The sequence below is a fragment of the Lithohypha guttulata genome, assembly GCF_036872675.1.
Source record: "Lithohypha guttulata strain CCFEE 5908 chromosome Unknown scaffold_2, whole genome shotgun sequence".
In the NCBI taxonomy this organism is placed as follows: domain Eukaryota; kingdom Fungi; phylum Ascomycota; class Eurotiomycetes; order Chaetothyriales; family Trichomeriaceae; genus Lithohypha; species Lithohypha guttulata.
Genome location: NW_027042751.1, coordinates 111,914 through 134,755, shown reverse-complemented (window position 1 = coordinate 134,755; position 22,842 = coordinate 111,914). Strand labels below are relative to the sequence as shown.

General features: G+C 47.9%; 9 protein-coding genes across 9 annotated transcripts; 3 read left to right on the top strand and 6 right to left on the bottom strand.

Annotated features, from left to right (window-relative positions):
* Positions 1-3,402: 3,402 nt before the first annotated feature.
* LTR64_002186 (uncharacterized protein) lies at positions 3,403-3,957 on the top strand (the record flags this gene model as incomplete). Its single annotated transcript, XM_064896558.1, has 1 exon — positions 3,403-3,957. The coding sequence occupies one exon, from the start codon at positions 3,403-3,405 to the stop codon at positions 3,955-3,957; it is 555 nt and encodes a 184-aa protein (XP_064755508.1).
* A 1,645-nt stretch (positions 3,958-5,602) lies between these two features.
* LTR64_002185 (uncharacterized protein) lies at positions 5,603-6,164 on the bottom strand (the record flags this gene model as incomplete). The annotated part of the gene is made up of 2 exons (XM_064896557.1): positions 5,603-5,967; positions 6,020-6,164. The coding sequence occupies 2 exons, from the start codon at positions 6,162-6,164 to the stop codon at positions 5,603-5,605; spliced, it is 510 nt and encodes a 169-aa protein (XP_064755507.1).
* A 67-nt stretch (positions 6,165-6,231) lies between these two features.
* On the bottom strand, positions 6,232-8,128 carry LTR64_002184 (uncharacterized protein; the record flags this gene model as incomplete). Its single annotated transcript, XM_064896556.1, has 2 exons — positions 6,232-6,257; positions 6,301-8,128. 2 exons carry the CDS (start codon positions 8,126-8,128, stop codon positions 6,232-6,234), a joined length of 1,854 nt encoding a protein of 617 aa, XP_064755506.1.
* A 1,263-nt stretch (positions 8,129-9,391) lies between these two features.
* Positions 9,392-10,772, top strand: LTR64_002183 (uncharacterized protein; the record flags this gene model as incomplete). The annotated part of the gene is made up of 3 exons (XM_064896555.1): positions 9,392-9,917; positions 9,968-10,292; positions 10,340-10,772. 3 exons carry the CDS (start codon positions 9,392-9,394, stop codon positions 10,770-10,772), a joined length of 1,284 nt encoding a protein of 427 aa, XP_064755505.1.
* A 441-nt stretch (positions 10,773-11,213) lies between these two features.
* LTR64_002182 (uncharacterized protein) lies at positions 11,214-12,858 on the bottom strand (the record flags this gene model as incomplete). The annotated part of the gene is made up of 5 exons (XM_064896554.1): positions 11,214-11,630; positions 11,682-12,073; positions 12,129-12,287; positions 12,370-12,631; positions 12,679-12,858. 5 exons carry the CDS (start codon positions 12,856-12,858, stop codon positions 11,214-11,216), a joined length of 1,410 nt encoding a protein of 469 aa, XP_064755504.1.
* A 1,477-nt stretch (positions 12,859-14,335) lies between these two features.
* On the bottom strand, positions 14,336-14,707 carry LTR64_002181 (uncharacterized protein; the record flags this gene model as incomplete). The annotated part of the gene is made up of 1 exon (XM_064896553.1): positions 14,336-14,707. One exon carries the CDS (start codon positions 14,705-14,707, stop codon positions 14,336-14,338), a length of 372 nt encoding a protein of 123 aa, XP_064755503.1.
* Positions 14,708-15,521: 814 nt separating this feature from the next.
* Positions 15,522-17,755, bottom strand: LTR64_002180 (uncharacterized protein; the record flags this gene model as incomplete). The annotated part of the gene is made up of 2 exons (XM_064896552.1): positions 15,522-16,293; positions 16,359-17,755. 2 exons carry the CDS (start codon positions 17,753-17,755, stop codon positions 15,522-15,524), a joined length of 2,169 nt encoding a protein of 722 aa, XP_064755502.1.
* Positions 17,756-18,674: 919 nt separating this feature from the next.
* On the top strand, positions 18,675-20,870 carry ATG7 (Autophagy protein 7; the record flags this gene model as incomplete). The annotated part of the gene is made up of 1 exon (XM_064896551.1): positions 18,675-20,870. The coding sequence occupies one exon, from the start codon at positions 18,675-18,677 to the stop codon at positions 20,868-20,870; it is 2,196 nt and encodes a 731-aa protein (XP_064755501.1).
* A 76-nt stretch (positions 20,871-20,946) lies between these two features.
* On the bottom strand, positions 20,947-21,497 carry MRM2 (2' O-ribose methyltransferase; the record flags this gene model as incomplete). Its single annotated transcript, XM_064896550.1, has 2 exons — positions 20,947-21,189; positions 21,243-21,497. The coding sequence occupies 2 exons, from the start codon at positions 21,495-21,497 to the stop codon at positions 20,947-20,949; spliced, it is 498 nt and encodes a 165-aa protein (XP_064755500.1).
* Positions 21,498-22,842: the final 1,345 nt, after the last annotated feature.

Genomic DNA, 22,842 nt, shown 5'->3' with positions numbered 1-22,842 from the left:
AGACCATTGTCGGCGAGCCAATATGACATACCATGAGAGGCAGCAGGAGCTGCTCAGACGACAGCGCATGAATCGCATCGAACGAGGACCCTCTCCGATCGAACAGCAAGATAGGTCTCGGCACAATAGTAGATCTGGGCCCCGTACTGCTCGCAACTATGTGGTTGACATACCAAGCAACCCATTCTTGCATGACCCCCATAGGCGCAGGCAGTCTTCTGGCGGTCATATTGGTGGGTATACATCCGACAACGATCGTCGACGTGACAATCACCGTTCTCGAAGTCCCACAACCCGTCGCGGAGAAAGCCGTCGAGAATGGGAGGCTCGTTATCAAGATTATCTTAGTGTAAGACACTCGGATGTTAGGGAACAAGTTGATGCGACAATTAGAGAGCTCGAGCGACAAAATCGGGAAGATCAACGCCCGAGGGAGCGCGAGCGTGAGAGACACCATCACCCAGATAGAGCCCGGTCACGGAGCCAGGAACGAGGTAGAAATCCGTCAACGACACGTCGACCAAATCGAACACAAACCCAGGCACAGCCACAAGCATCCCAACGATCAAGAGATCGAGAGCGTGGCCGTAGTATGGCACAGCTAGAAGGGAGGACAACACCACCGCATGGGTGGGAAAATCGAATGCATGGCCCGACTAGAAGGGACTTGTGCCGAGGTCGAGGTGTGACTATCGATTGGAATAACCACGATAGGTCAGATTTTGCGCGATGGCGTCGAGAATGGGGTGATCGTATATGGCCGAGTCGAAGGTAATGACCTTGTGTGACGAATATGTTTCGAGGGGTACGATAACTATGTGATATCATCAGCAGTCCTGAAAAGAAGATTTACCATTTGAACAGCAACCTTGTAGTTAGAGAAGGAATGACTCAATCAGAGAGGCGCGGAAGGTTTCGAAATTAATCTCTTTACCGTTCGGCGTAGCATTCGTGAATGACCAAGTGTCGGCTGTGACACCTAAGTTACTAATATAAGAGCTTGCAGTTCGAACTTGGTTTGGCTATTCCAAACTCCACAGCCTTGGCAGCTTGCCTGACCCAGCCGAGGTTCCACCTCTCCACCTCAACGTACTTTTGGAGGGATTCTTGGTAGCGTTAAAAACTTCACCTCGCGAGCAAATTCACCAGAAAGACGTTCTGACAAGCTTTTGGCAAAGCACTAAACTGAGGGTAATCTTTTACAGTCTTAGTAGCCTTGTCTCGTTCGCTTGTGATGTCTTCGAAAAGATTGCCAAGCGTTCCTGCTTCTCGGCGATAGCGTCGCTTCCACTTTCACTAGCTGTCGCTTTTTTCGCTCTTGAATAACCTAACAGCATCTCCCTACTCAATTCATAGCCAATACATTAGCGGTAGGAAAGTCTTAGACACACTGGTTCCCAGCCGTGTCACTAGACACCCCCGAACACTCCACCACGGTTCCGCCAGTCGAGTTGTCCTTTTGATACTCCGCATTCTGCGAAGCGAATCGCCTCGCTTGATCATACCAGTTGACTGAGTCTCGACCTCCGGGAAGCTGGATTCTTCCCGATCTGGGTATATTTGTTGATCATCTGGTACAAGCGGTATGAAGTGATGCAACGTATGGCCATCTTCTACGCGGCAGCGTCTGTGTCTGCGGCATTCTCAGGTCTTCTCGCGTACGGTGTCCAGCGCATGAAAGGTATCGGTGATCGACATGGCTGACAATGAATTTTCCTTCTCCAAGATCTCGTACCTGTATTTGTGTCATTCTTCCTATACTTTATCCTCCCAGAAACTGCGTCAGCAAGGGTAGACGAATAGAATTCTGAGAGTCTAGGTCAGAGTATTGCCATGAATCCAGACTCAGCTCTTACTCAATTTCGATCTCTTCTCTTACCACAAGCAGCATCACTTCTTGGGGTTCGATCCACGTCCGGCGGCATGTCGGAAGAACAAGACCCATCCAGTAAAACTCCAATCGGATGTATAGTGTCAGACTCGTGAAGCGATGTACTTGGCCAAGCACGCTCCATATCTGTCGTCGTCACACACGCATTTTACTTCATATGAAACCCTTTCACATCTACACACGTCGCAGGATGATCGCTTAGAGCCATGCTTCGTGCGACCTGAAAAGATTGTTGAATTAGATGAGGGACCTAGACCAACACCGGCGGTGCGCCTAATTAGAATGTCGTAGACTGGGATGAAAATATCTTGTTGACTAGCTAGAGACGTCAATGGGCGATAGACTTTTCGAAGAGCTCGAGTAGAGCTGCAACTGCTCGATCCAGAACTTGAGACATGGAACCTCGAAGACATCAGGATGTCAGCACTTCAGCAACGATTTACGAAACAGTTGTCTGGATCGCCATGCCAGAGCGTGGCTTCTTGTCAGCTTGTCGTAGTAGGCTCACGACAACTTGCACAGATAGTGAAGTTGAGTACTGAGAACAGAATGAAAAGATCATGAGGCCAAGCATTACCCCCCCATGGAACAATATGATCGCCTTCATGGCGCATCAATTGTGTTTCACAGCTACGTATTACTGCTAACAAGACTCGCTTATCTGAACAAGCTTTGACCTCGCTCGGCACTAGTTCCTATTCAAGCTTTAACAAGCGAGCACAACGTTTTCAGCCCAAACCTGTCGTACCACCATCAGATCCAGTCTTATTGGTGGTTATTCACTGTCCAGTCTGTGGCTACTTGCATGCCAATATTCCTCTTAGATTGAACATTTTCCTTGTCAATGTCCTGGCATCTGGAAAGACCTCGCTAGCTTTACTTCCCTTACCTGAGGCTTTAGTCGTTCAAAAGACAGGATATGAATGTCGCGGGGTACAGAAGAGCGCCATTCCACTGCCAAGGAGCTATGCTAGAGAAGTTCGGAGGTTCTGCCTGATTTGAGATGTTCTGCACAGACGTGCAGTACGCTTGTGTTATGCCAATCGAGTGTCGCACATGCCTCGAAAGTCGTTGGTTAAGCTGAAACTCAAAAACAACAAGCGTACTCCTGACGGACCTCACGAATTACTGATTGGTGTTGTTCTTTGATGCTCCTCACTTGTTTCATCCATATCACGGAGACCAGCCGCAACACAATCAATTCCCATCTGTATCACGATCAAGTTTCGAAGCTCGTGCTCTTCTGTGATAGGACGATTCAGCCTAGCTTCTGTCGTGTCGAGGTGCAGAAACATACGCAGCAAGGATCACCACCATTCTTGCTTGGTCTTTCACCTTGTGAGAGCTGAAAAGTGCCTCACCCATGTTCTCGCTGTTTCCTGGACTCAGCTTCCTTCGAACCTGATAAGAAGCAATTTTCCTGCCCGGGCTTCAACTCTTAAGGTCCCAACTCTTTCTACAGGAGCTTTCCCTGCACTTCGAAGAACTTCACCTTTGACACCGCTCCAGATATGGGCGCTACTTGTTCGGTCATGAATGACCTCCCTGGCGGTCCAGTGGTATGGTGCAAGTACGTACCTTTTATGGGCGAGATCGATCTCGTGAGCACCTGGATGGGAGGTAACAACATGGCTGGCAAGTTTGTTCAAACCCGGTCCACCTTCACTGGAGAAGGACATCCTGAGATGATTGTGGGTAATTTTCAGGGCCACACAGCGATAGTCAAATATACGCAACAACAACCTATATTCCCCATCCTCATTGAAATTGACGGTTTCAATACTTGGCAGGAGGCAAAGTCCTTTTTCGACCGAGAAGTTGGCAATCAACTGTCTGATCATGGTTTGAATGAATGCGACCCGGGCAACGAGTACAAAAGTATGAAAGGCGGCCTCAGCCTACCGCGGTCTTTCTTTGGCATGCAACTGTATATTGGTCAGGTATCGGGCAAGAATTGGGTAGTGAAACTGATTCCCGGTCATACGCCGGTCAACAATGGCGCCACAGCTGACTCAAATAGAGGTTACAGCATGGCGTGGGACGTCCGATGGGGCGACAACTACTAGTTCGTACTGCGACTAAGTCGAACACAATTGGTTGCCACAGTTGTGCATACTAGTGCACCTTGGATGCTGTCCTTTTCCACCTTGCTCGAACGTATTCCGACAAACATCCAGCTGCTCGTCAAAGAATCAGATGCTATCTCGCAATACACGAGATAAGTGCTTAGTGGTGACAAGCTCACGCTTCTACTAGCAAAAATACTCGAGCGAGCGCATTTTAATATGACTGTTTACGTTGTATGTTTTCGAAAGATACTATAACACTTATGTCTGCATGTTATGATAGTGGTGTCGGCTTCAATACAATTCTTTAGAAACCTTATTGAAACGACAGTCTGACACATATGAGGCTCATGTTTTTCCAGGCCTGGGATATAGTTCTAGACGACTGCTGTTGATTCTTGTTGCTCTTTGTTTTCATGCGAGAAGTGTGTACGAAGGGCAAGCTAATCGTGAAGTCGTGCTTATATCTTTTCGTTGTTCCTCGAGGCACTTATCTTGCTGAGTCAACCCACCCGAGACATATTGCCAGTGGCTCCAATCTTGCCACAAAGTTTGGGCCGCGGATGTCCTTTTATTGAGGTCTCAGCTTTCTCAAGACGATGCCTTGTGGCATTGCTCGCCGATCAAGTGCGCTGATAGTCATGTCTGCAAGACGGATTTCAGCTCCATCGACAATGTAAGTCATAAAATCACTCTTGGCATTGAACAGTGTTTGCGCAGTTAGACTTTCACCTTTAGGGTTCCAATGCACAACTTATCCCAACCAACAACATGAGAATGTATTGAGTCAAAAAATACCATCATGGCTTATCAAGAAGTATCTGAAACAGAAAGGCATGACAAGCAACCAACTACTTATACACTTCCTGATAAAATACAAAGAAGCCTTTGAAGAAGTTCTAAGCATCGAGAGTGCCCAGCGTCAATTCGTCATCTCAATCGAAAGTGAGGGAACATCTTGAGAAAGTGGCTGATAGTGACCACTTAATCGTGACACACCAGGCGATCAGCTACTTTCTTGGTATCGATGAATATCTCTTGAGCTGGTGTTGCCCAAAGTTGTGGCGAACATTGGGTATGTCCTTGATGGTATTTACGAATCTAATCTACAGAACGAAAAGGCCACGAAAGGCCTGCAAGACAAGAAGAACCAATGCCCTGAGAGCTTTTTGTGCATTTTATCAATAGAGAATACTCGAAACGTTCGAATGACTTAGTGATATACTTCAAAAGCCGCAATGCCTGTCCATTCTGGTCGGCACATAGAATTGAATCTGATGGTCATTCTCTTGGCTAAAAGAAAGAGGCGATGAAGACACAAGATTAACTTAATTTTTGTTCTGTCTGTGCTTTTCCTTATGCTCTGCGAGAGTAATTGTGACCGCCCTTGAGAAGAACGACGCATCCTCGATCTTTATACGCCATAGCTAAGAACGCAATCATGGCCATTTGAGATCTACATGATCAGATGACTGTATCCTCCATCATGAATGAGCATAACTGACAGGATGATCTCGTAGGTAGTTCTTGCGCTTATCACTGTACAAACACGCTGTAGGTAAGGCTGTTCTATTGATCACGATGATTCAACATCTCTGATAGTGTGAAGGGCTCACTGAATATTGGCGTTTTTGTGACACTGTGCTCACCATTGGCCCCGACTCCCCTCCTGTTCTCCTTGAGCATGAAGCATAGCTTTATTTTTCTTCTTAGATTTCTTTGTCTGTTTATCGGGCACGGATGCCGATATAGGACCGAGTGACCTGATCAGAAAGTTCCCTTCATCGCTGGCTACAATCTGGTCAGGCGCAAGTGTCTGCGTTGTTGTATAGGGGCCACACCCAGGCTGTTGAAAATAATTCGTGATTGTTTGAAAGCCTGGATCTCCAACTTGTTGCTTGGATCCATCTTTATTGAAGTCCTCTCCGTTATCACGATTCTCAAAGCCATCAGAATACGTTTCGTCACCTTCAGAAGCAACAGGAGACTGAATGCCACATTCGTTGATATCTAAAATGTCAGCAAAGTCCTCAACCAAGTCTATATAGCAACAACTGCTTACCTAACGCCCGTGATTGATTCAGATTTCGCAAGGCTGACCAAGCGACCTCAAGAGAACTATGCTTGTGAGTGAGCCTAACTCGTTCTTGTTGAACGTCTTCAGTCTCTGCGGCTATACTGTTGATCATTGAATCATCAAGCGCCATTGTTATCCCTGGAGACAACAGTTCAGGCAATTGACACAAGAGTACACGTTCGACAGCATGAGCGATGTCATCTATGCACGTCTTCAGTGCTACCTGGTAACGTTAGTCATTAAGATATTATGATATGTCTATGTACGTGCCTTATAATATGCTCTCATGACGTTCGCAGCTTCAGAGCATGCGTAGCGGTCCATGTCCGGCACAGTACTTTCCGTTAATGTGTGCAGCAAGCTCTTGACGTCGAAGCTTTTGTTTTCACAATATGTCTCACCTAAAACTGTATCGGTGCCAAAGAACTGATCTAACTTGCGAGATAGTAGGGCCGTCTGCTGTTCAGCACGCAATCTCTGAATATTGTCGGTTAGGTAATGGTTGTAAGTGATGGGATGCTGCTTGACGACCTGCTCAAGCACTACGTTCACACTGTGGTCAAGCCTGCTTTTCAAGTCGTTCAAAGCAGGTTGTAAAACCTTCTGCTGTAAACCAGCAGCTGTTTTCGGGTCAGCCACATGATCGAGAATCAAGCCTAGTGTCATCTGTGTTGCTGTCCAGACATCAACGATAAAGTAACGGACGAGTGCCTGCCATGGTTCTGCTTGCTCACGGAAAAGGTCGCCGATAATGTGCGGACTATATGTGCCAGGGAGCTCTTTTCCACGACTTCTCGTCATGAGTGACAGCACTTTTTCAATATAAGCGTGCTTTCCGATCAGACGCGGATCCATTTGAGACTGCTTTTTGGTCACTGTATCGACAATGTGCCTCGCATGCCCTTGCTCTCTCATGACTTTGGCAAAACGTATTGATTCGTTCTGGATCACAGCCCTCAGTCGCCTTCTGTAGCCATGTTCTGAAGCAGCACTACCAAAGAAGCCGTCCGAATACGATCCGTCGGTCGTCGAGCGAGTCAAAAAGGTGAAGTCTTGACTGATGCGAAGCAGATAAAGCCGCTGTTCTCCGATGGTAGCTCGTGCGGTTCCCATATGTGATAGGATCCTCTTACACTCATGTAGACCTTGCTCAACTTCCGTAATGAGGTTCGGTAGTTCCGCAAGGATTTGCTGACGCAAAAGATAACTGAGACGAGGTCTAAGAGCATTTATTCCGACCTGTTTCTTGGCCAACTCCTTCCAGACACCTCTTGCGAAGAAGTCGTTCTCGGTTTGATCTCTTTCGTCAGCTGACGCATGGCGAGATTCAAAATCCCGGTTGCGCAAAACATGCCAACCAAGGCGAAATTGAACATCTTCATTCTTGGCCAATAGCAGATAGGCCCTCTCGCTATCCGAACCAACGTCCAACGTGTCAGGCTTGGTGATAACTCCAAGTGTTCGCATGCCGTCTGCGTCTACATCTCGGGTATACTTGGTGACGATTTGATTGGCGAAATCGTTCTTCGCCGACACTACTGCAAGGATGATGCTTCTGGGATTGCGCATGTACGATAGAACAAGTGCCTTCACGGCATCTGCATCATCTTCTGATTGAGCCTTGTTGCCAGCGCTGAAGAGCCCAGGTAGATCGACTAGTGTGAGGTGTGGTTGGGACGGCCCTGACACTTCAATCCTAAGCACATCATTGCTGAAGCTGCGTGTTACGCCATCTATTCCCATTGCTTCTTTCGCGTCTTCAACGAGCGATTCCAGGCTGTCCAAATGCCACTCATCTCTGCCAAATTCCAAAAGCCTCTTCCTCTCATCGTCTGACCTATCGCGTGCGGGTGCTATCGAGATGCTTTGATTCTCTTTGACGCTTCGCCGCAATATGACCTCTGTCGCAAATCTAGTGCACAGATTATCTTTGCGAGGAAATTGAAGACCAGAGATAGCTTCAAGAACGGAACTCTTGCCGGAGGATTGATCACCGCAGACTATAATTCCAGGAAGGTCAACATAGTGGCTGACGCCTTGCGAGCGTAGACCGTCGATGAGATCTAACACATCGTTGTTATCGCTTAGCCGCATGTTAATACAGAGATTTAGCTGCCAAAAATCGTGTCGATTGGAAGCGGAATGACAAATTTTGAGTCTCGTACTCTGCACATCTGTCAACTTAACCGAGAGTACAGTACGCAGAGATCAAGAAAGGCGAACAGCAAAGTCGCTTCCAGCTGGGGCAGCAACCAGAAGGCTAAGATTTACAGAATCAAAGCGGGTATTCAGGTAGCGCTTCTGACTCATTTTGTCTCAGAGGCTCTTCGATGGATGCTAACATAGCTTAATCGCGGAGACTTCCGGGAATGGCTTTCCAAGCTTGTGCCTTATGCGCCAAGTGATAGTGGTTATCACATACTGCGACAATTCTTGATATCAGAAACCTCCAAGCAAATGTGCCGTTGACACGTCGTTGTTGGGTCGATTTGTGGAGACAGACGCATGGTGTGATGCCGCCTTTCGTGCACCAATCCGAGTTGATGGTTCCAATCAATCACATTCGGCGCGCGCTTGCTGGCGATTGAGTGCATGCATTCTGGGTGATTCGAGCCTGGCGTATACCTCATTGATCGCTACTAGATAACATATTCTTGTCCCGCTGAAGCAATCTTCCCTTTACGGCATCTCCAGTCCTCTTAGGCCAGGCGGGTGTGTCTATTCTGGTAACTTGGTCGTATAAACAAGGGAAGATGGGGAATGGGGTGTGCCACTTTCCACACAGTCGGCGTAGCGCTGACCAATGATGTGTTACCACGTGGTATGGATCGAAATATTGACCAAGACCTTGAAGCGACGCAACAAGTCCGCGTCGTAATCCGCTACATCGCAGGCTGGTACGGATTCTAAATATCCTAAAAGACACATGTTTAACGTTCGAGCATTATAGTGATTCCAAAGCATCAAGGTGGCATTGAAAGGTCAGTGTAATACTCGATTAGCAATTGAAGGTCGGATGAACGTTTACTTACGATGTAGAACAGTAGGCTGATATCAGAGCCAGTAATTCTATGTCAAGAACAACCAATAGTCTATTTAAAGTCAACTTTTGATGCCTAGCAGGGCATGACAGGCTGACTTTCGTTTGGATACATTTTGATTTCACGTCTTCATCAGCAGGTAGATGTACCTTGCGATACCTATCATATTCACAATTACCACTGATTATCCCGCCCACAATTCGTCATAAAAAAGTGGAACAGCAACTCCCTACTCGGCTGCTTCATATTCATGTCGACAATGTCAAATTCACACCTTACGGTAGATATCACTGCCCTGCAATAGCGAATAGAGTCCATGAAAGATGCTGAGCGCAATCGTCATGAACTTATCGACAACTTGATACAAAGTATCCAGAACCTAGATCGGGAGCGAAACGAGTTCGTGAGGGCATTGCGAGCCAAGGAGATGCTTGCTAATACATATCAAGATCGGTTCGAAGCCACGCAGGATCAAGTCGATAAATTGCAGAGACGCATTGATTGCGACATGTTCGTGCTCGTGCTTATCGATGGAGACGATACTTTGTTTACAGATGAATATGTTATGGATGGCCTCCAAGGTGGCGAAAGAGCTGCTCGAGATCTTCAGCAAGCTTTATTGGGCTACTTTGGCGACAAGCAGTATTTTAGGCATGATTCTAAAATTGTGACGAGAATTTACATGAACTTGACGGGCCTATCAAAGACCTACGTTGATTCAAAGATCATATCAAATGTGCTTTCTTTCCAGCAGTTCGTGAAAGGGTTCAACAGAACACACCTTTTGATGCAAATTGTCGACGCAGGTGATGGCAAGGAGGGCGCAGATAGTAAAGTTAAAGGTACGTTTATCTTCTTCACCTACATGATTGATGCTCACAATCTTAATCAGCTGAATTTGATTTGTTTCGCCGCAACGTTCATTGCAAACAAATCTGCCTCGCAGGTTCTGGTGACAACAGCTATGCGCAGATTCTGCGACCATACGCGCTGAATGCTGGCAAATCAGAGACCATCACTTTGATTGAAGCGCTGCCTTTTGCTAGGGAGCTGCGACAGTTGTCTGACCGCTTCAAGATCGGCAAGTTTGACGAAATTTTCAGAGACAGTAGGATTATAACCAGAAAAGTTTCATTTCATGAAGATGTGAATAGGGTCAGGGCAACATCCGCACATTCTTCACACACGTCTGAAGCACTTTCTTCCCCTCCTATGACGTACGCTACCAGTATTCAAGGTCTACCACGACGCCTACCACCGACAGGACGAATGATTCACACACTACAAGTCAAGAAGAACAAAAGCCTTCCTCCAAAGCCAAGCGCATTCTTGTCAATGGTCACGATCAACGTTTGGACGAACCAATCAAAAACCTCGATAAGGATCTTGCCTACAAGCTCAAACAACTCAAGCTCTGCAACAGGTTTTACCTTAGTAAAGATTGCAGCTACGGTGATTCTTGTACGCACAGTCACAAGCGTGTTTTGACACCATTTGAGCTCGACAACCTACGATACGTGGCTCGGTCTACAGCATGTGAATACGGCTTGGATTGTAAGAATCCTGATTGTTACAACGGCCATCGATGTCAGTATGCTACAAGATGTACTAATTGGTCGAATGGGATATGTTGGTTTAGTGATGACATGCATAAGGTCGAAACTTATAACCCCAAGGCTGTTGTCGTGGAGGCTTGAGGTGTGGAGATGTAACATAACATTACATGTTAGATGAACACGCGGCTCACATGGTCTTGGACGAACGCTTGCCATCGCTATCTCCTAGCAAATATGATGAACCTTGCGTCGTGTGAACTGGCTGTAGAGATCTGAACTCGTACATCGCATCGAGATTTGGATTCCCGTTGTGAATAATCTTGACACTGAAAATATGCTCGATTGCAGGAAACACTGTAAGCTGGCAAGACGCTCAGATCTGATTCAATTGTTCACATCGAGAGATTCTACCACTCCTCTCTCCTGGGTCGGCTCTTGATCAGGTTCAGGTTCACCACTCGTTACTGACCGGCTGTCGCACAGCAGCTCTTGAGCCAGAAACGTAGTAGACACGCTTCGCCTCCATCGTTGTACAATCTTCGGCGTTGCAACTCGAGCATCCCAATGACCGACTGCTCACGGTTAGGAGTTTGTTGGTACCGAGTTCGAGTTATCAGCACATGACCATGGAGCAGTTCGACCTTTCGCATTCTTAATGTCAACTGCAGATCCATACGTTCCCGCGATCATCAAGAAGAATCCAGACACAATCACGAAGCAAGCGAAAGTGACCATAGCATACCACCGAGCGTTCCTAGGCTTGTGCCAGTTGTCGTAAAGCCACATCGCACCCATAGGTTGAAAGCACATAAGAGTGCCGAATAGTGCGCCGACAAGTGAGACTAGCGGTCCAAATACTGGAATTGCGCTGGCAATGATGTACGAGATGAGTGTGATACCAGCAGTACAACTCAACCATACAGCCCAATGTCGGAAGGTAGGATCAGTAAGATGGTGTGACCCTCTCAAAGCGCGAACGAAGATGTATTTGGCAGAAATCTGAAAACCGTTAGCAATCCATCAGCGTAGCAGGAGAAGCAAGCCACTCACATGTACGAAGAGCAGGGTGCTGACAATCAGGCCCGGCAAAGCAATGCCGTAGCACACTTTCTTCAGAAGAGGTCCTGCTGAACCTAGTGCAGGTGATGAAACAAAGCTGCCGCAGTATATGTATACTACGACGCCAATGACGACGTAAGTGACGCCGACAACTGACTGGCAAAGAAGAAGTGAGCGGGTGTAGAGTTCCGGTACACGCATCTCGGATGCGATTGAGAAGAATGCCGGCGTACCGGCCCATGCGAAGACGATTGAAGAGCAAGCTGAGATTGCGGCTTCAAAGGATGGGTTTGCAACGCCTTTCCAATCGGAAACGAAGACGCCTGTTGTTGGAGCTGAGGCCGGTCGGTCTTGTACACCGACGGCGATTGTCAAAGTAAGAACTGTCGGACAATTAGCAAGCTGTCTACAAAGAGAGATCTAGAAAGCACAACTTACTCGCAGTCAAGATAGAACCAGCGCCTACCCACGCCAACCATGAAACTTCGTGCAGGGTCTGAATACTTCCGAGTCCAAAGGCGATCATGGCAGCAACTGCGACGAAGATAGCCGTGCACGCTCCGTGGGTGGAGACTGCATTGAGCGAGATTGAGATACCTAGCATACCAGCTCCAGCAACGAAGATCCAGACCATTGAGTGTTAGTACCAAGATCACAAGTAAACCATAGGCGCACTCACATAAGACAAACACGACCGCAAAGAATTCTCTCCCGACTGGACCAAAGAGCTTCATTCCAACGTCATCGATACCATAGACAGAGGGGTGGTTTCTCTTGAAAGTACCAATCACATAGTTCGACCATGTTGTGATAGCTCCGATCACGATCAGAACGACAAGTCCAGGTCCCATACCGAGAGTGTCAAGTACGGCAGGAATAGAAAGAACACCCAGACCAATCTGGGTTTTGATCATCAATACGGCAGTTCCAAGCCAGCCAACCTAATCCAGTCAACATTTTGATCATTTCGATACATCGTGAATATTACATTTCGGTAGTTTGGACCACCCTCCTTGATCTCGCCAAAGATGTCGTCGACAACGGATACGCGACGACCCTGAGCAGACATTCGTCTCTCATTGGGAGGGACGATCTGGTATATCGAACCACGCTTTTCACCTGAGGGGTGTGTTTCATCGTACTTGACATCTTTCTCTGATCTCGCCATGATGGGAGGATATCAGCCAGCGCTGTTCTGTAAGATAGTGTCTGCAAAATGATGAGTAGCTACTGTTCACAGGTGTGATTGAAAGCTTTATTTGAACTCAGCACTGGTTGCCTGACAGCTGCGAACTTGGCCAACGAGACTTTCTGCCCGGAACTCCATGGGTCAAACTATGTCGTAATCTAATGCTCGATGAGACGGTAAAATCGGATGATCTCCCGCTGGTCGTTTGCGGAGTCGATGGAGGTACATCGGAGTGCCCTGCCTGAAATTCGCGGGCAGGATCCCTGTTGGTTAAGGAAAGAGTAATATCGGCCGAGCAGGACGCCAGGTTTGTATCAGGTCAGATAGGGACTAGACAGACGTGCATGTCCGACTGGCTGAAGTCTATTTGGTGACAACGTAAGTGAATGATTCGCACCGATGTCTCGGTCCTAATTGCGATGGCAATTCGAAGTCTGATGGTTCGTAGACTGTAACATTGCTCTTCTCGAGTGAGCAACAAGGCAAGGTCGTGTGGTCTTTTCGCTCCTCGACAGTTTGAATTTGAGAAGTCTGCACCCGCCAAGGCAGTCCACAAGCCGTGACCAATAAGCATTGAGGTCGGAAATCTCCTGCCGCGAATAGCCGTCCTCTAAGCATCGGAATCGCTCCCCGAATCCAAGCGAGCTCGGTTGGCGCGTGCAGACTTCTTGAGCTTGAGCTTGAGCTTGAGCTTGAACGTGAGCTTAAGCTGCCGAGTACGAGTCGGAGTAATTACTAGCGATCGAAGCCAGAGCTCGACATCCTATTTGGGAATAAAGCATCCGATTGTATCAGGTTCCCTGCGGTCTAATCCGTCATCCCTTTCGCGTCCAGATCTAGCCATAATTTTCGTTATTGAATGGTAATGCGAAGGCTGTTGTTCTGGAAGCTTCAAGTGTAGACATGTAATACAATGTTACACATAAGATAGAGTAATGTTCCGATTCTCTTAGGTAGAATGGGCAATCAGACACTTAACTCGCAGCAATGACAAATCTCTGAATCGATTGTACAAGCGAGCAGATAGGACAAGCTGCAAGGTACAAGATCGATCGGTAGTACGAGGTGCAAGAAGATTACGTGGAATCAATCTTGACAAGGATATCTCATGCACAAGATCTGGACGCGAACAATGTACAAAGATCTATGAATCTAACATTCACAGAAGCTGTCAGTAAATGCTTGCTTTCGCCTCATGCTCCGAACGTGGAGTCAGTAGCCAGTGATTCGAGCTTCCGCAGCTTTCTACATTGCAGTCGCACATTCACCAGCCTCCAAGTGAAACGGACTACGACTGGCGTCCACCATCTCGGTCCTGATATCAACACTTTTCGCAGTTTCATTGACCATCATCTCCTGCACGAACTTTGGAATAGCATTGCCCTGCAAACAGTATAGGTATGCATGTGCTTGGGCTTGTCTGCCAGACTGCATTTCCAGTCTTGTTATGAAACACCTAATAGCTGTGCCTTTCTAGTTCGGAGATACATTTCCTGACATGCTCCTCAGTCATGTCATTGTAGAAGATTATGCCTGGGTCGATCGGGTTGACCACCATCTTGTCATCCGAAATATCCCACCATGGGGGATCGTTACCTCCTAAAGCTTCGATTGAAGTCTTGCCAGCAGGTATGATGAATGCGGCCATGAAGAAAAGATGCACCACACCACGAGATAGACCATTGGCCTGGCGCTCTTTATACGACAGTCCTGCGACAGGGTCGCATGATGGGATCCTACCATAGGAGTGCATGACCACAACGATCTTTTGACCTGCATTAACAGCTTTGATGGCGTGTTCCGGGATGACGTCGACATTGGATTGCATGTTCTTCAGGGATTGAGCTGCTCCAATACTGGCGAGACGTACATAGTCTGTTTGGAAACCTGCATCTTGCAGTTTGGACGCGACCTTATGGAAGTCTTCTGGTCCATGCCAACCTCCAGGAGCGGACAATATGACAGTGACGATGTTTGATCTAGCTTGATTTATATCTGGCTCTCTTTTAGGTCTACCCTCCCGTCTGCGATGTGACCCGGATTTGCTGAGACGTCGCGATCGTATCTATACAAGTCGAGAGATCTCTTGTCCTAGTTCTTGGATGCGTGGTTCTCAAGCTGTACGTTCAGAAGTAAAAATCATCACAAACAAGAGGAACGGGCGTGTAAGAGTGTCGAACACTTACAAGATGAAATCTGCCTCCACACCTCGTGCTACGACTCCTCCACCCGAGGTAAAAACACCGAAACTCTATTTCCGCAGTCAGGTCCGCTTCTTAGCTTTTTCGAGCAAAAAGGATATCTCGACGACGCTTGCATATCCAAGAAAAACGTGCCTATTATTCAGTTCAAGTTACGTGTAAAGAAGTTGATGGTGCTAAGGCGGAGACAAGTAGGACCGTCAAGCAGAGTCCAGCTTCTCCACCTGCGTGACTGCGACTTTGCAATATTGCCAGTATTGCCCGTGCATGTGGTGGTCGACAAAAGCGACGATTCGCTCTACCCCGCTGCGCCTTACTTGTGTGGGTCGAATGACCTATAAGTGGTCCCGATCCTCCATTCCCCTCCATCCTTGCGAACTCCTATCGAGGTCCTCGATAGCGCCTATCAGACTGATGCGTCCCCAAGGCCGCCGAAGTCCTCTATTGTATTGGATACATGTGGTCGAATATGAGATCCTTCAACCGCTCGAGATCTTGCTTTTGCAGTGCACGGCCATCCAGGATGCATTCAAACTCTTTTTGCAATTGCCACCGCACCCACTTCTCGCGAATTATGTCTGTGGGTACTTGTGGCAAATTCTGCGACATCAAATCCTTCATCTCTTTGTCGAAACTTTTTGCCAAGACGACCGCTGCCGTCCTTATTCTGGGCAGATCGCAGTTAGCAATATCTCCCACAAATGCCCTCGCTGCCGCAAAGTGCTTTCTCTTTCGCTCAGTCAATGTACCATTACTTTCGATTTCTAAATACTGCCGAATACTAGATGCTCGCATCATAGCGCGTGACATATCGTCGCAGCAGAGAGCTACCGAACCTGTTTTGCCATGTTTGTTAGCTTCTCGTCCGTAAAGTCGGTGTATGATGGCTGCGTTCAAGCCAAGGTGTAAGAAGCACATACAGTCAGCGATCACATCTTCAGGACCATTGTTATCCTCCGCTACCAGAAGAGATAAGACTGTTTCGTGTGACGATTGCAGGGTCGGGGCTGGTGTATCTGGCAGGATCCTCATCATGCGTAGGTGTAGCCACACCCTCCTTGGATGCAAAGTGTAAACCAACTTTAGACGTTCTTGCTGCATGTAGTCTCGAAATATCTTTGGCCGACCACGAATGATATTGTTAATACAGAGCCAGAAACGGGTAATACACTCAGCTTGCTTCAGATCAGCTATCCAGTCAGAGATCAGTCCGCTGTAGCCTGAAATCGTCAGCTTGATCTTCGCCGATTTTGCTATACCTTACCTAATCTATCGTACCTGATTGCAAACGTTTCTGATAGAACCGGCATGATACAGATCACTTCTGGCCTAATCAGAACACTTTTCGCTTTGCACTGACTACCCAGAGATCGTGCAACTCGCTCCAGCATTCCTAAATATCCTTTACGCTTGAACTCTGGTAGAGTGCTGGATCTCGCGGACCCGCTATGGCCAGGATGCCAAATCACAGGTCCTTCATGCTGCAGCTCCGGCATTATTGACTTCAGGCCTGGTCCCTCAGCCTCGAGATAGAAGTCAAGAGCCTTCCGCAGTCCAGTTTTTGTCTTGTAAACAATTGCATCTGTGTTAATGGCCTCTTCAAGGAGTACGGTATTGATTCGTTGCACAAAAGTGCTTGGCAGTTGGAAAAATTCAAATGCGAATGTGTCTGATGAACAGAAATTTGCCCGTCCCGAGATGTTTATACTTGCAGAAGATGGTTGCACTATTGGGTAACTCGTGGTGGGTCTTCTGACTGGCAGATTCTCTAACCACGAATGGGCCGCCACTGGGTCCTTGTATCTCGATGTTAATGATCGTATATGTTCCTTTTGCAGCTCAGTGACGGCTCTTGTTAGGTTCAGCGGTAAGTCAGGTATGTTACTAAGCCAGTTTGTTCTCGATACAATGACCAATCTATCATTCACTGGTGCGAAAACATGCCAATCGGTCCATGATAGATGATCGTTTGGTCCTTCAAATATACCGTAAGCGTTCTGAGTCAATAAGAACTCTTCCGAAGCAAGCTGTGGAGTACAGAAGCAAAGGAAGAACTGTGTCATGTTCTTCCAGAACCACAAGGCATCATCAGGATAGGCATTCTGCTGAAGCCAATCTGGCCAGCCGTTCTTCTCCATATCTACGTCGATGAAGGCGCGAATGTTGCTTAACCAGACTTCTTTCAGTGTTGAGAATCCTTTCAACCGAACATATTGGAGAAGCTTTTCCCGATCGTTAAGCCTATACTCGTCCATGGTACAGTCGAATCGCTTGGAGAATGTACAGTTGCGATAGGCCATGATGAATAAGAATTTTCGAAGAAGATCTTTCTGGGACCGCGACAGAATAGTGGAGGTCTTGTTGCCGACAAAGTCGTGTTCGACAGCCTTGATCACCTTTGACACTTGCTGTTCCAGGGTTGAGAATGCCAGCTCAATCTCTGGCGCGTACATGTTCTTGACGCCAAATGTCCTGCCACATAACCTACTTTCAAGACGATCGGTTGAGAAGTCCTCATTCCAAGTCAAGACTTTGACTCTTGCTTTGTTCTTGGCTCTTGAACGTGCACTGTCTAATTTCTTCTTAGTCGCATATGCACTATCTTTCGGCTCAATATAGTCGGAAAACTTTCGTAAGATCAGTTGTGGTACATAATGCTGGTATTGGGAATTCATGGTGTCGATACAACTTTGTGTTAGTATTCCGGACGTGAAAACGTTGGAGCAAAGGGAGGAGACAAAGGCGCAAATAAACGACCAGAGGAGACAAGATGAGACGAAATACCAGGTATCCTTTTGTAAAATAGTTCTAGGACCTTGACTCACGATCGCTTCGGGTTTATCAATACAAGAGAAGATGACTGTTCGCTCATCGTACTGAACTGCGGCCAAGCTTCTGAGATCGACGACAGGCGCGAATTATGCAATCACATCGCGGATGGTCTCTATCAAGACTTTCAGGAGTGAGGCGTAAGCGCCAATGTGCAAGCACTAGGTTTCGCACTTTGCATGGGTAGGCAGGTGAATCAGCGACGATTTGACGAGGTCGTCATCAATACCTGACCAGGCAGATTCGAGGGCTGGAAACTTGCAACCACGCTTTCTCGCGGCGCCAGCGGCACACCGTATCGTTTGTTGCATATTTTCAACTACCTGCAGATTACATCTAGCCTCTTCGAGAAGGGACGAGCGCTTTCAGTCAAAGTTATGCAGGTTTGAAGACGAGCCACTCACCGGTCAGCATGCAAGATTGTACAAAGAACGTCACAATCGGTTTCGGCTAAACATCGTGTCTGAAGGCTTGACATTGAAATTGCACGGGGAAAGCCTGACCGGCCACCTCTTTCTTCTTCGTTCACGTGCCTGCTAGACCCCATAATATTTCGATAGGTAAGCACATGCCACATGCCAGTGCCAGGCGACACCAACAAACGCTTGACCTCGCCTCGTGCCATCTGTTCCTGCATGGTCATCGTGAATACAATCTAATAGACGGCAAACACTATTTTTTCACCTTCTTGCACCTGCATCCATCACTACTATCAACAACAGAAGCATCAACATCATCCTCAACAACAACCATCAGCAATCCGAAATGCAATACGTCCCCTTTATCTCTGACATAGAAATCCCTTTCTACGCCTCTCTCGCTCGCCAGAAGATCGACCATGACAAACTCGACTCATCACCGAAGCCCATCCGTGGACTCTACGAAATTCGTCCCAATGATCCGCGCGAACAAAGCTGTCGCATGCAAATTCATGGCAATGCGCTTAAGGCTACAGCAACAACAGATGCGCCAAGCACAACAACGTCAAACACTAACACATACCACGCGCCAGGAACGATACGCAACGTGAACACGATCGAGGACTATCGCAATCTAGATAAGTCCGCCTTAATCCAAGCAGCAGGAAAAAAGATCTGGGACGCGATTAATGATGATAATGGAAGCATTTACGTTGACCCTTCGATTCTTGCAAGTTTCCTGGTAATATCTTTTGCGGATTTGAAGAAATACCGCTTTAGTTATTGGTTCGCATTTCCAGCATTGGTCATGGACCCGCCTTGGGGTCCTGTCATGGACGATGCTGTGGCCGCGAGCACGAAGGGCACAGAGTATGTGCCGAAAGTGCTATCGACGACCGAAAGCGGTGCGTTGGTAGAGGAAGTGGAGGCATGGAAGGAAAGTGTGGACGGTAGACAGCACGGTTTCTTTGTCGCAAAGAAGTCGAGACGGTCTGGAGGGAAGACAGCAAATCAGCAGCGAGGGGAGCAGCAGCCACAGTATGCATTCAGTCAGCTGGGGTTTAGATGGGTCGTTGATTCGCTGGCTGCCTACGAAAAGGGCTTCTTCGAGGGAGAATACAGCGATGACTGCTACGTTTGTTTTGCTGACCCATCAAATTACACATCACAGGGCGGTCGTGCGGCACCAGGATGGATGCTTCGGAATTTGCTTGCTCTTGTACGACAACGGTGGAAAAGAGACAGGATGCAAATTTTGTGCTACAGAGAGACAGTTGGAAGACGCGAAGCAGCAAGGAGTGTAGTCTACGACATGGAATTATCAAGACCGAAAGACAGATCGAATTCCTCGTCATTGCAGGTGTCAATCCCTCCATCGGATATGCCAAAAGTCGTTGGCTGGGAACGAAATGCAGCGGGGAAGCTGGCAGGACGTCTTGCAGATTTGACAGAATACATGGACCCAACCAAATTGGCAGACTCAAGCGTCGACCTGAATCTCAAACTAATGAAATGGCGTATATCACCAAACCTGGACCTCGAAAAAATCAAAAACACGAGATGTCTTCTGCTTGGCGCGGGAACATTGGGCAGCTATGTGTCGAGGAATTTGCTCGGATGGGGTGTGCGGAAGATAACTTTCGTGGACAACGCGACCGTATCGTACTCAAACCCTGTTCGGCAGCCACTTTTCAATTTCCAGGATTGTTTGAATGGCGGCAAGCAGAAGGCAGTACGGGCGGCCGAGGCTCTGAAAGAGATATATCCCGGTGTTGAAGCTGAAGGGCATGTCATGTCTGTACCTATGATTGGTCATCCAGTAACTGATTCAGCCAAAACCAGAGGGGAGTTCGAGAAATTGCAGAACTTGGTGAATGAGCATGACGTGATCTTCCTGCTAATGGACACCAGAGAATCTAGATGGCTGCCGACTGTCATGGGAAAAGCAGCTGGAAAGACTGTAATGAATGCGGCGCTTGGGTTCGACACCTATGTAGTGATGCGACATGGCTCGAAAGTGGAGAAGGATAGCCAGCAAGAGCTTGGGTGCTATTTCTGCAATGACGTGGTGGCACCTCAAGACAGCATGCAAGATCGTACACTCGATCAACAGTGTACGGTGACACGCCCTGGTGTTGCTGCGATAGCATCTGCATCACTCGTCGAGCTTCTTGCTTCCGTCTTGCAACATCCTGATGGGGCACGAGCAGCAGCCCCAAAAACAGCCAATGATGATCGTGGTGAACATCCTCTCGGCTTGGTACCGCATCAAATACGTGGTTTTCTATCCAATTTCACAAGTATCAATGTGATAGGACAATCCTATGACTGCTGTAGCGCTTGCTCAGATCGTGTGCTCGATGAGTACAAGCAAGATGGCTGGATATTTGTGGAAAAGGCCTTGAACAGCAAAGACTATGTTGAAGAGCTGAGTGGCCTCAAGGAGGTTCACAGACGTGCCGAAGCTGCTGCAGCTGAAATTGAGGCTGCTTTTGAAGAGGGCGACGATGATCTCGAGGGTTCGGAAGGAGAAATGCTATGATGCTCTCCGGTGCTCATTTTGTCGAGGCGTTCAGGTCGGCTCGTTGTAGAGGCGATAGAGGGATGGTATAGAGTCCTCAACTTCCTTCGTCAAAAACAGCGTTGCGATCCACTTTTGCCAACCTCTTCAGGGCCACGAAGAAGGCTTCTTTTGACTCTGATCTTGAACTTTCGGGTTTCTCTCTGTGGACTTTGTGAAACATAGCCTTGAGTTGCTTTTCGAACTGCTTGTCCTCTGCACCCTGATAGAATTTACATACGAAATGACCACCTACTTTGAGTGTCTCGTAGGCGAAGTAGAGAGCTGAGCGGCAAAGGTCCTATTGTTGGTGGTCAGTATCTGGTTGATTGAAAGCCAAAAAGTAGCACTTACCATACTGCCTGCGTGGTCTTTGAATTTGTTTCCGCTCGTGTTCATCATCCTGTAATATGGGTTACTCAAGCTGTTCTTCCATAGGCCGGAGGTGATCTCCCAGGGTGCTGACATGTCACTCAAAACCACATCGACCACTTTTCCGTCGTGTTGCATGTCTTTCTCCTTGTCGTTCTCGCTATCGCTGATATCACTTGTAGCAGCTCTTCCTCTCTCGAGATAATTGGTCTCGTCCTCTCCAACCACGTCAGGCATCAGTGCGTGCTGCTTCGCTCTGCCTGCGCTCTCGTCTCTTAGCAGATCTCGTACTCGTGCCTGGGTTTCTGGGCTCAGAAAGTCGCCTTGTAAACCGTTTACACCTTTCGGTGGCGGCACAGGGAGCACGTCCACCCCCACAACTCGTCCCAGACCTGGTCGTACAAGGTCAATCGCGACTTGACTCCAACTGCCAGGTGCGAAACCTAGGTCCACCACTGTTTGTCCGGGACGCAGGATACGGTATCGGTCGTTTATCTGGAGGAGTTTGAATGCTGCTCTGCTTTTTAGGTCTTGAACCTTAGCTTCTCGTGCGAATCGGTCGCCTTTCTGTCGAGTGAGCCAGCGAGTGTTGCTGCTCGTTGCATATCGAAGTCCGATTGGATTCGACAGTAGGCAGTGGTATTTAAGAAAGGGTGCTGACTTTAGCAGACATTGCTGCTGCTGCCTGAGACGACATGATCCAATGCTCGAGGAAGGAGATGACAATGTACAGCCATGCCGTAATGATGTAGAGCCGGTGGATGGGAGGCATCGCCAATTGCTACTTCGGGAGATGCCAGAGCAAGCCTGCGTACGGCCTGTGGAAGATGTTACCCATGCACTCGTTGCAAGTAGAGGATGGCGCATATCACTGCCGTGGTCGACGCATGAGGATGCGATTAAGCCAAAGCGCATAATTGTCTAAGATGAAAATCGCAAGCCATTCGGGGCTGCCGTTGGTTGGTCGCAGCTCGATACCCACATAGAGCAACTTGAGCCCAATGACCAGGTTGGCTAGCACGCCTGCGTTCTCACCAGAGATTGTCTCTACTTGACTACGGGCAATTCGTCACAACTCGAACGCTTGACCTTTACTGGCTGTTACAAGCCTGGATGTTTTTACGATAGGAGGGCTTTGGTCACATTTACCTAGTTGAGATACCATTGATCACGACCTGGTATCGATTTCGTACCTCAAATACCGAAAGCTATACGTCTTGATTAGGAACACAGAGGGTAAAGCAGCTTTGTGTAGCTTCCTCTATATCAGCCATGGTATCATCGTCCAATATAATTTCGACCATTTGTTCGACGCTTTGCAAGGGCGTCTCGATCTCGGGACTGAACATTCGAGGCCCCGACAACGGATATCTATCAAAATCTGGCTGTCAATGGCCGGACAGTAGCCTTCGTCGTATGGGGCGGTACTCAACCGCAAAAACCCTTCGCCCTTGGATCTGAGCGGTGACTCGTTGATTATCACTGTTGAGCCGATCATCACTTGCGCCCAGCGAAACAGACATGATGTTCGGGGTGCCTACTGCGGCTGAGATGCATTGAGGCCTCGCTGATGCTCTGCAGG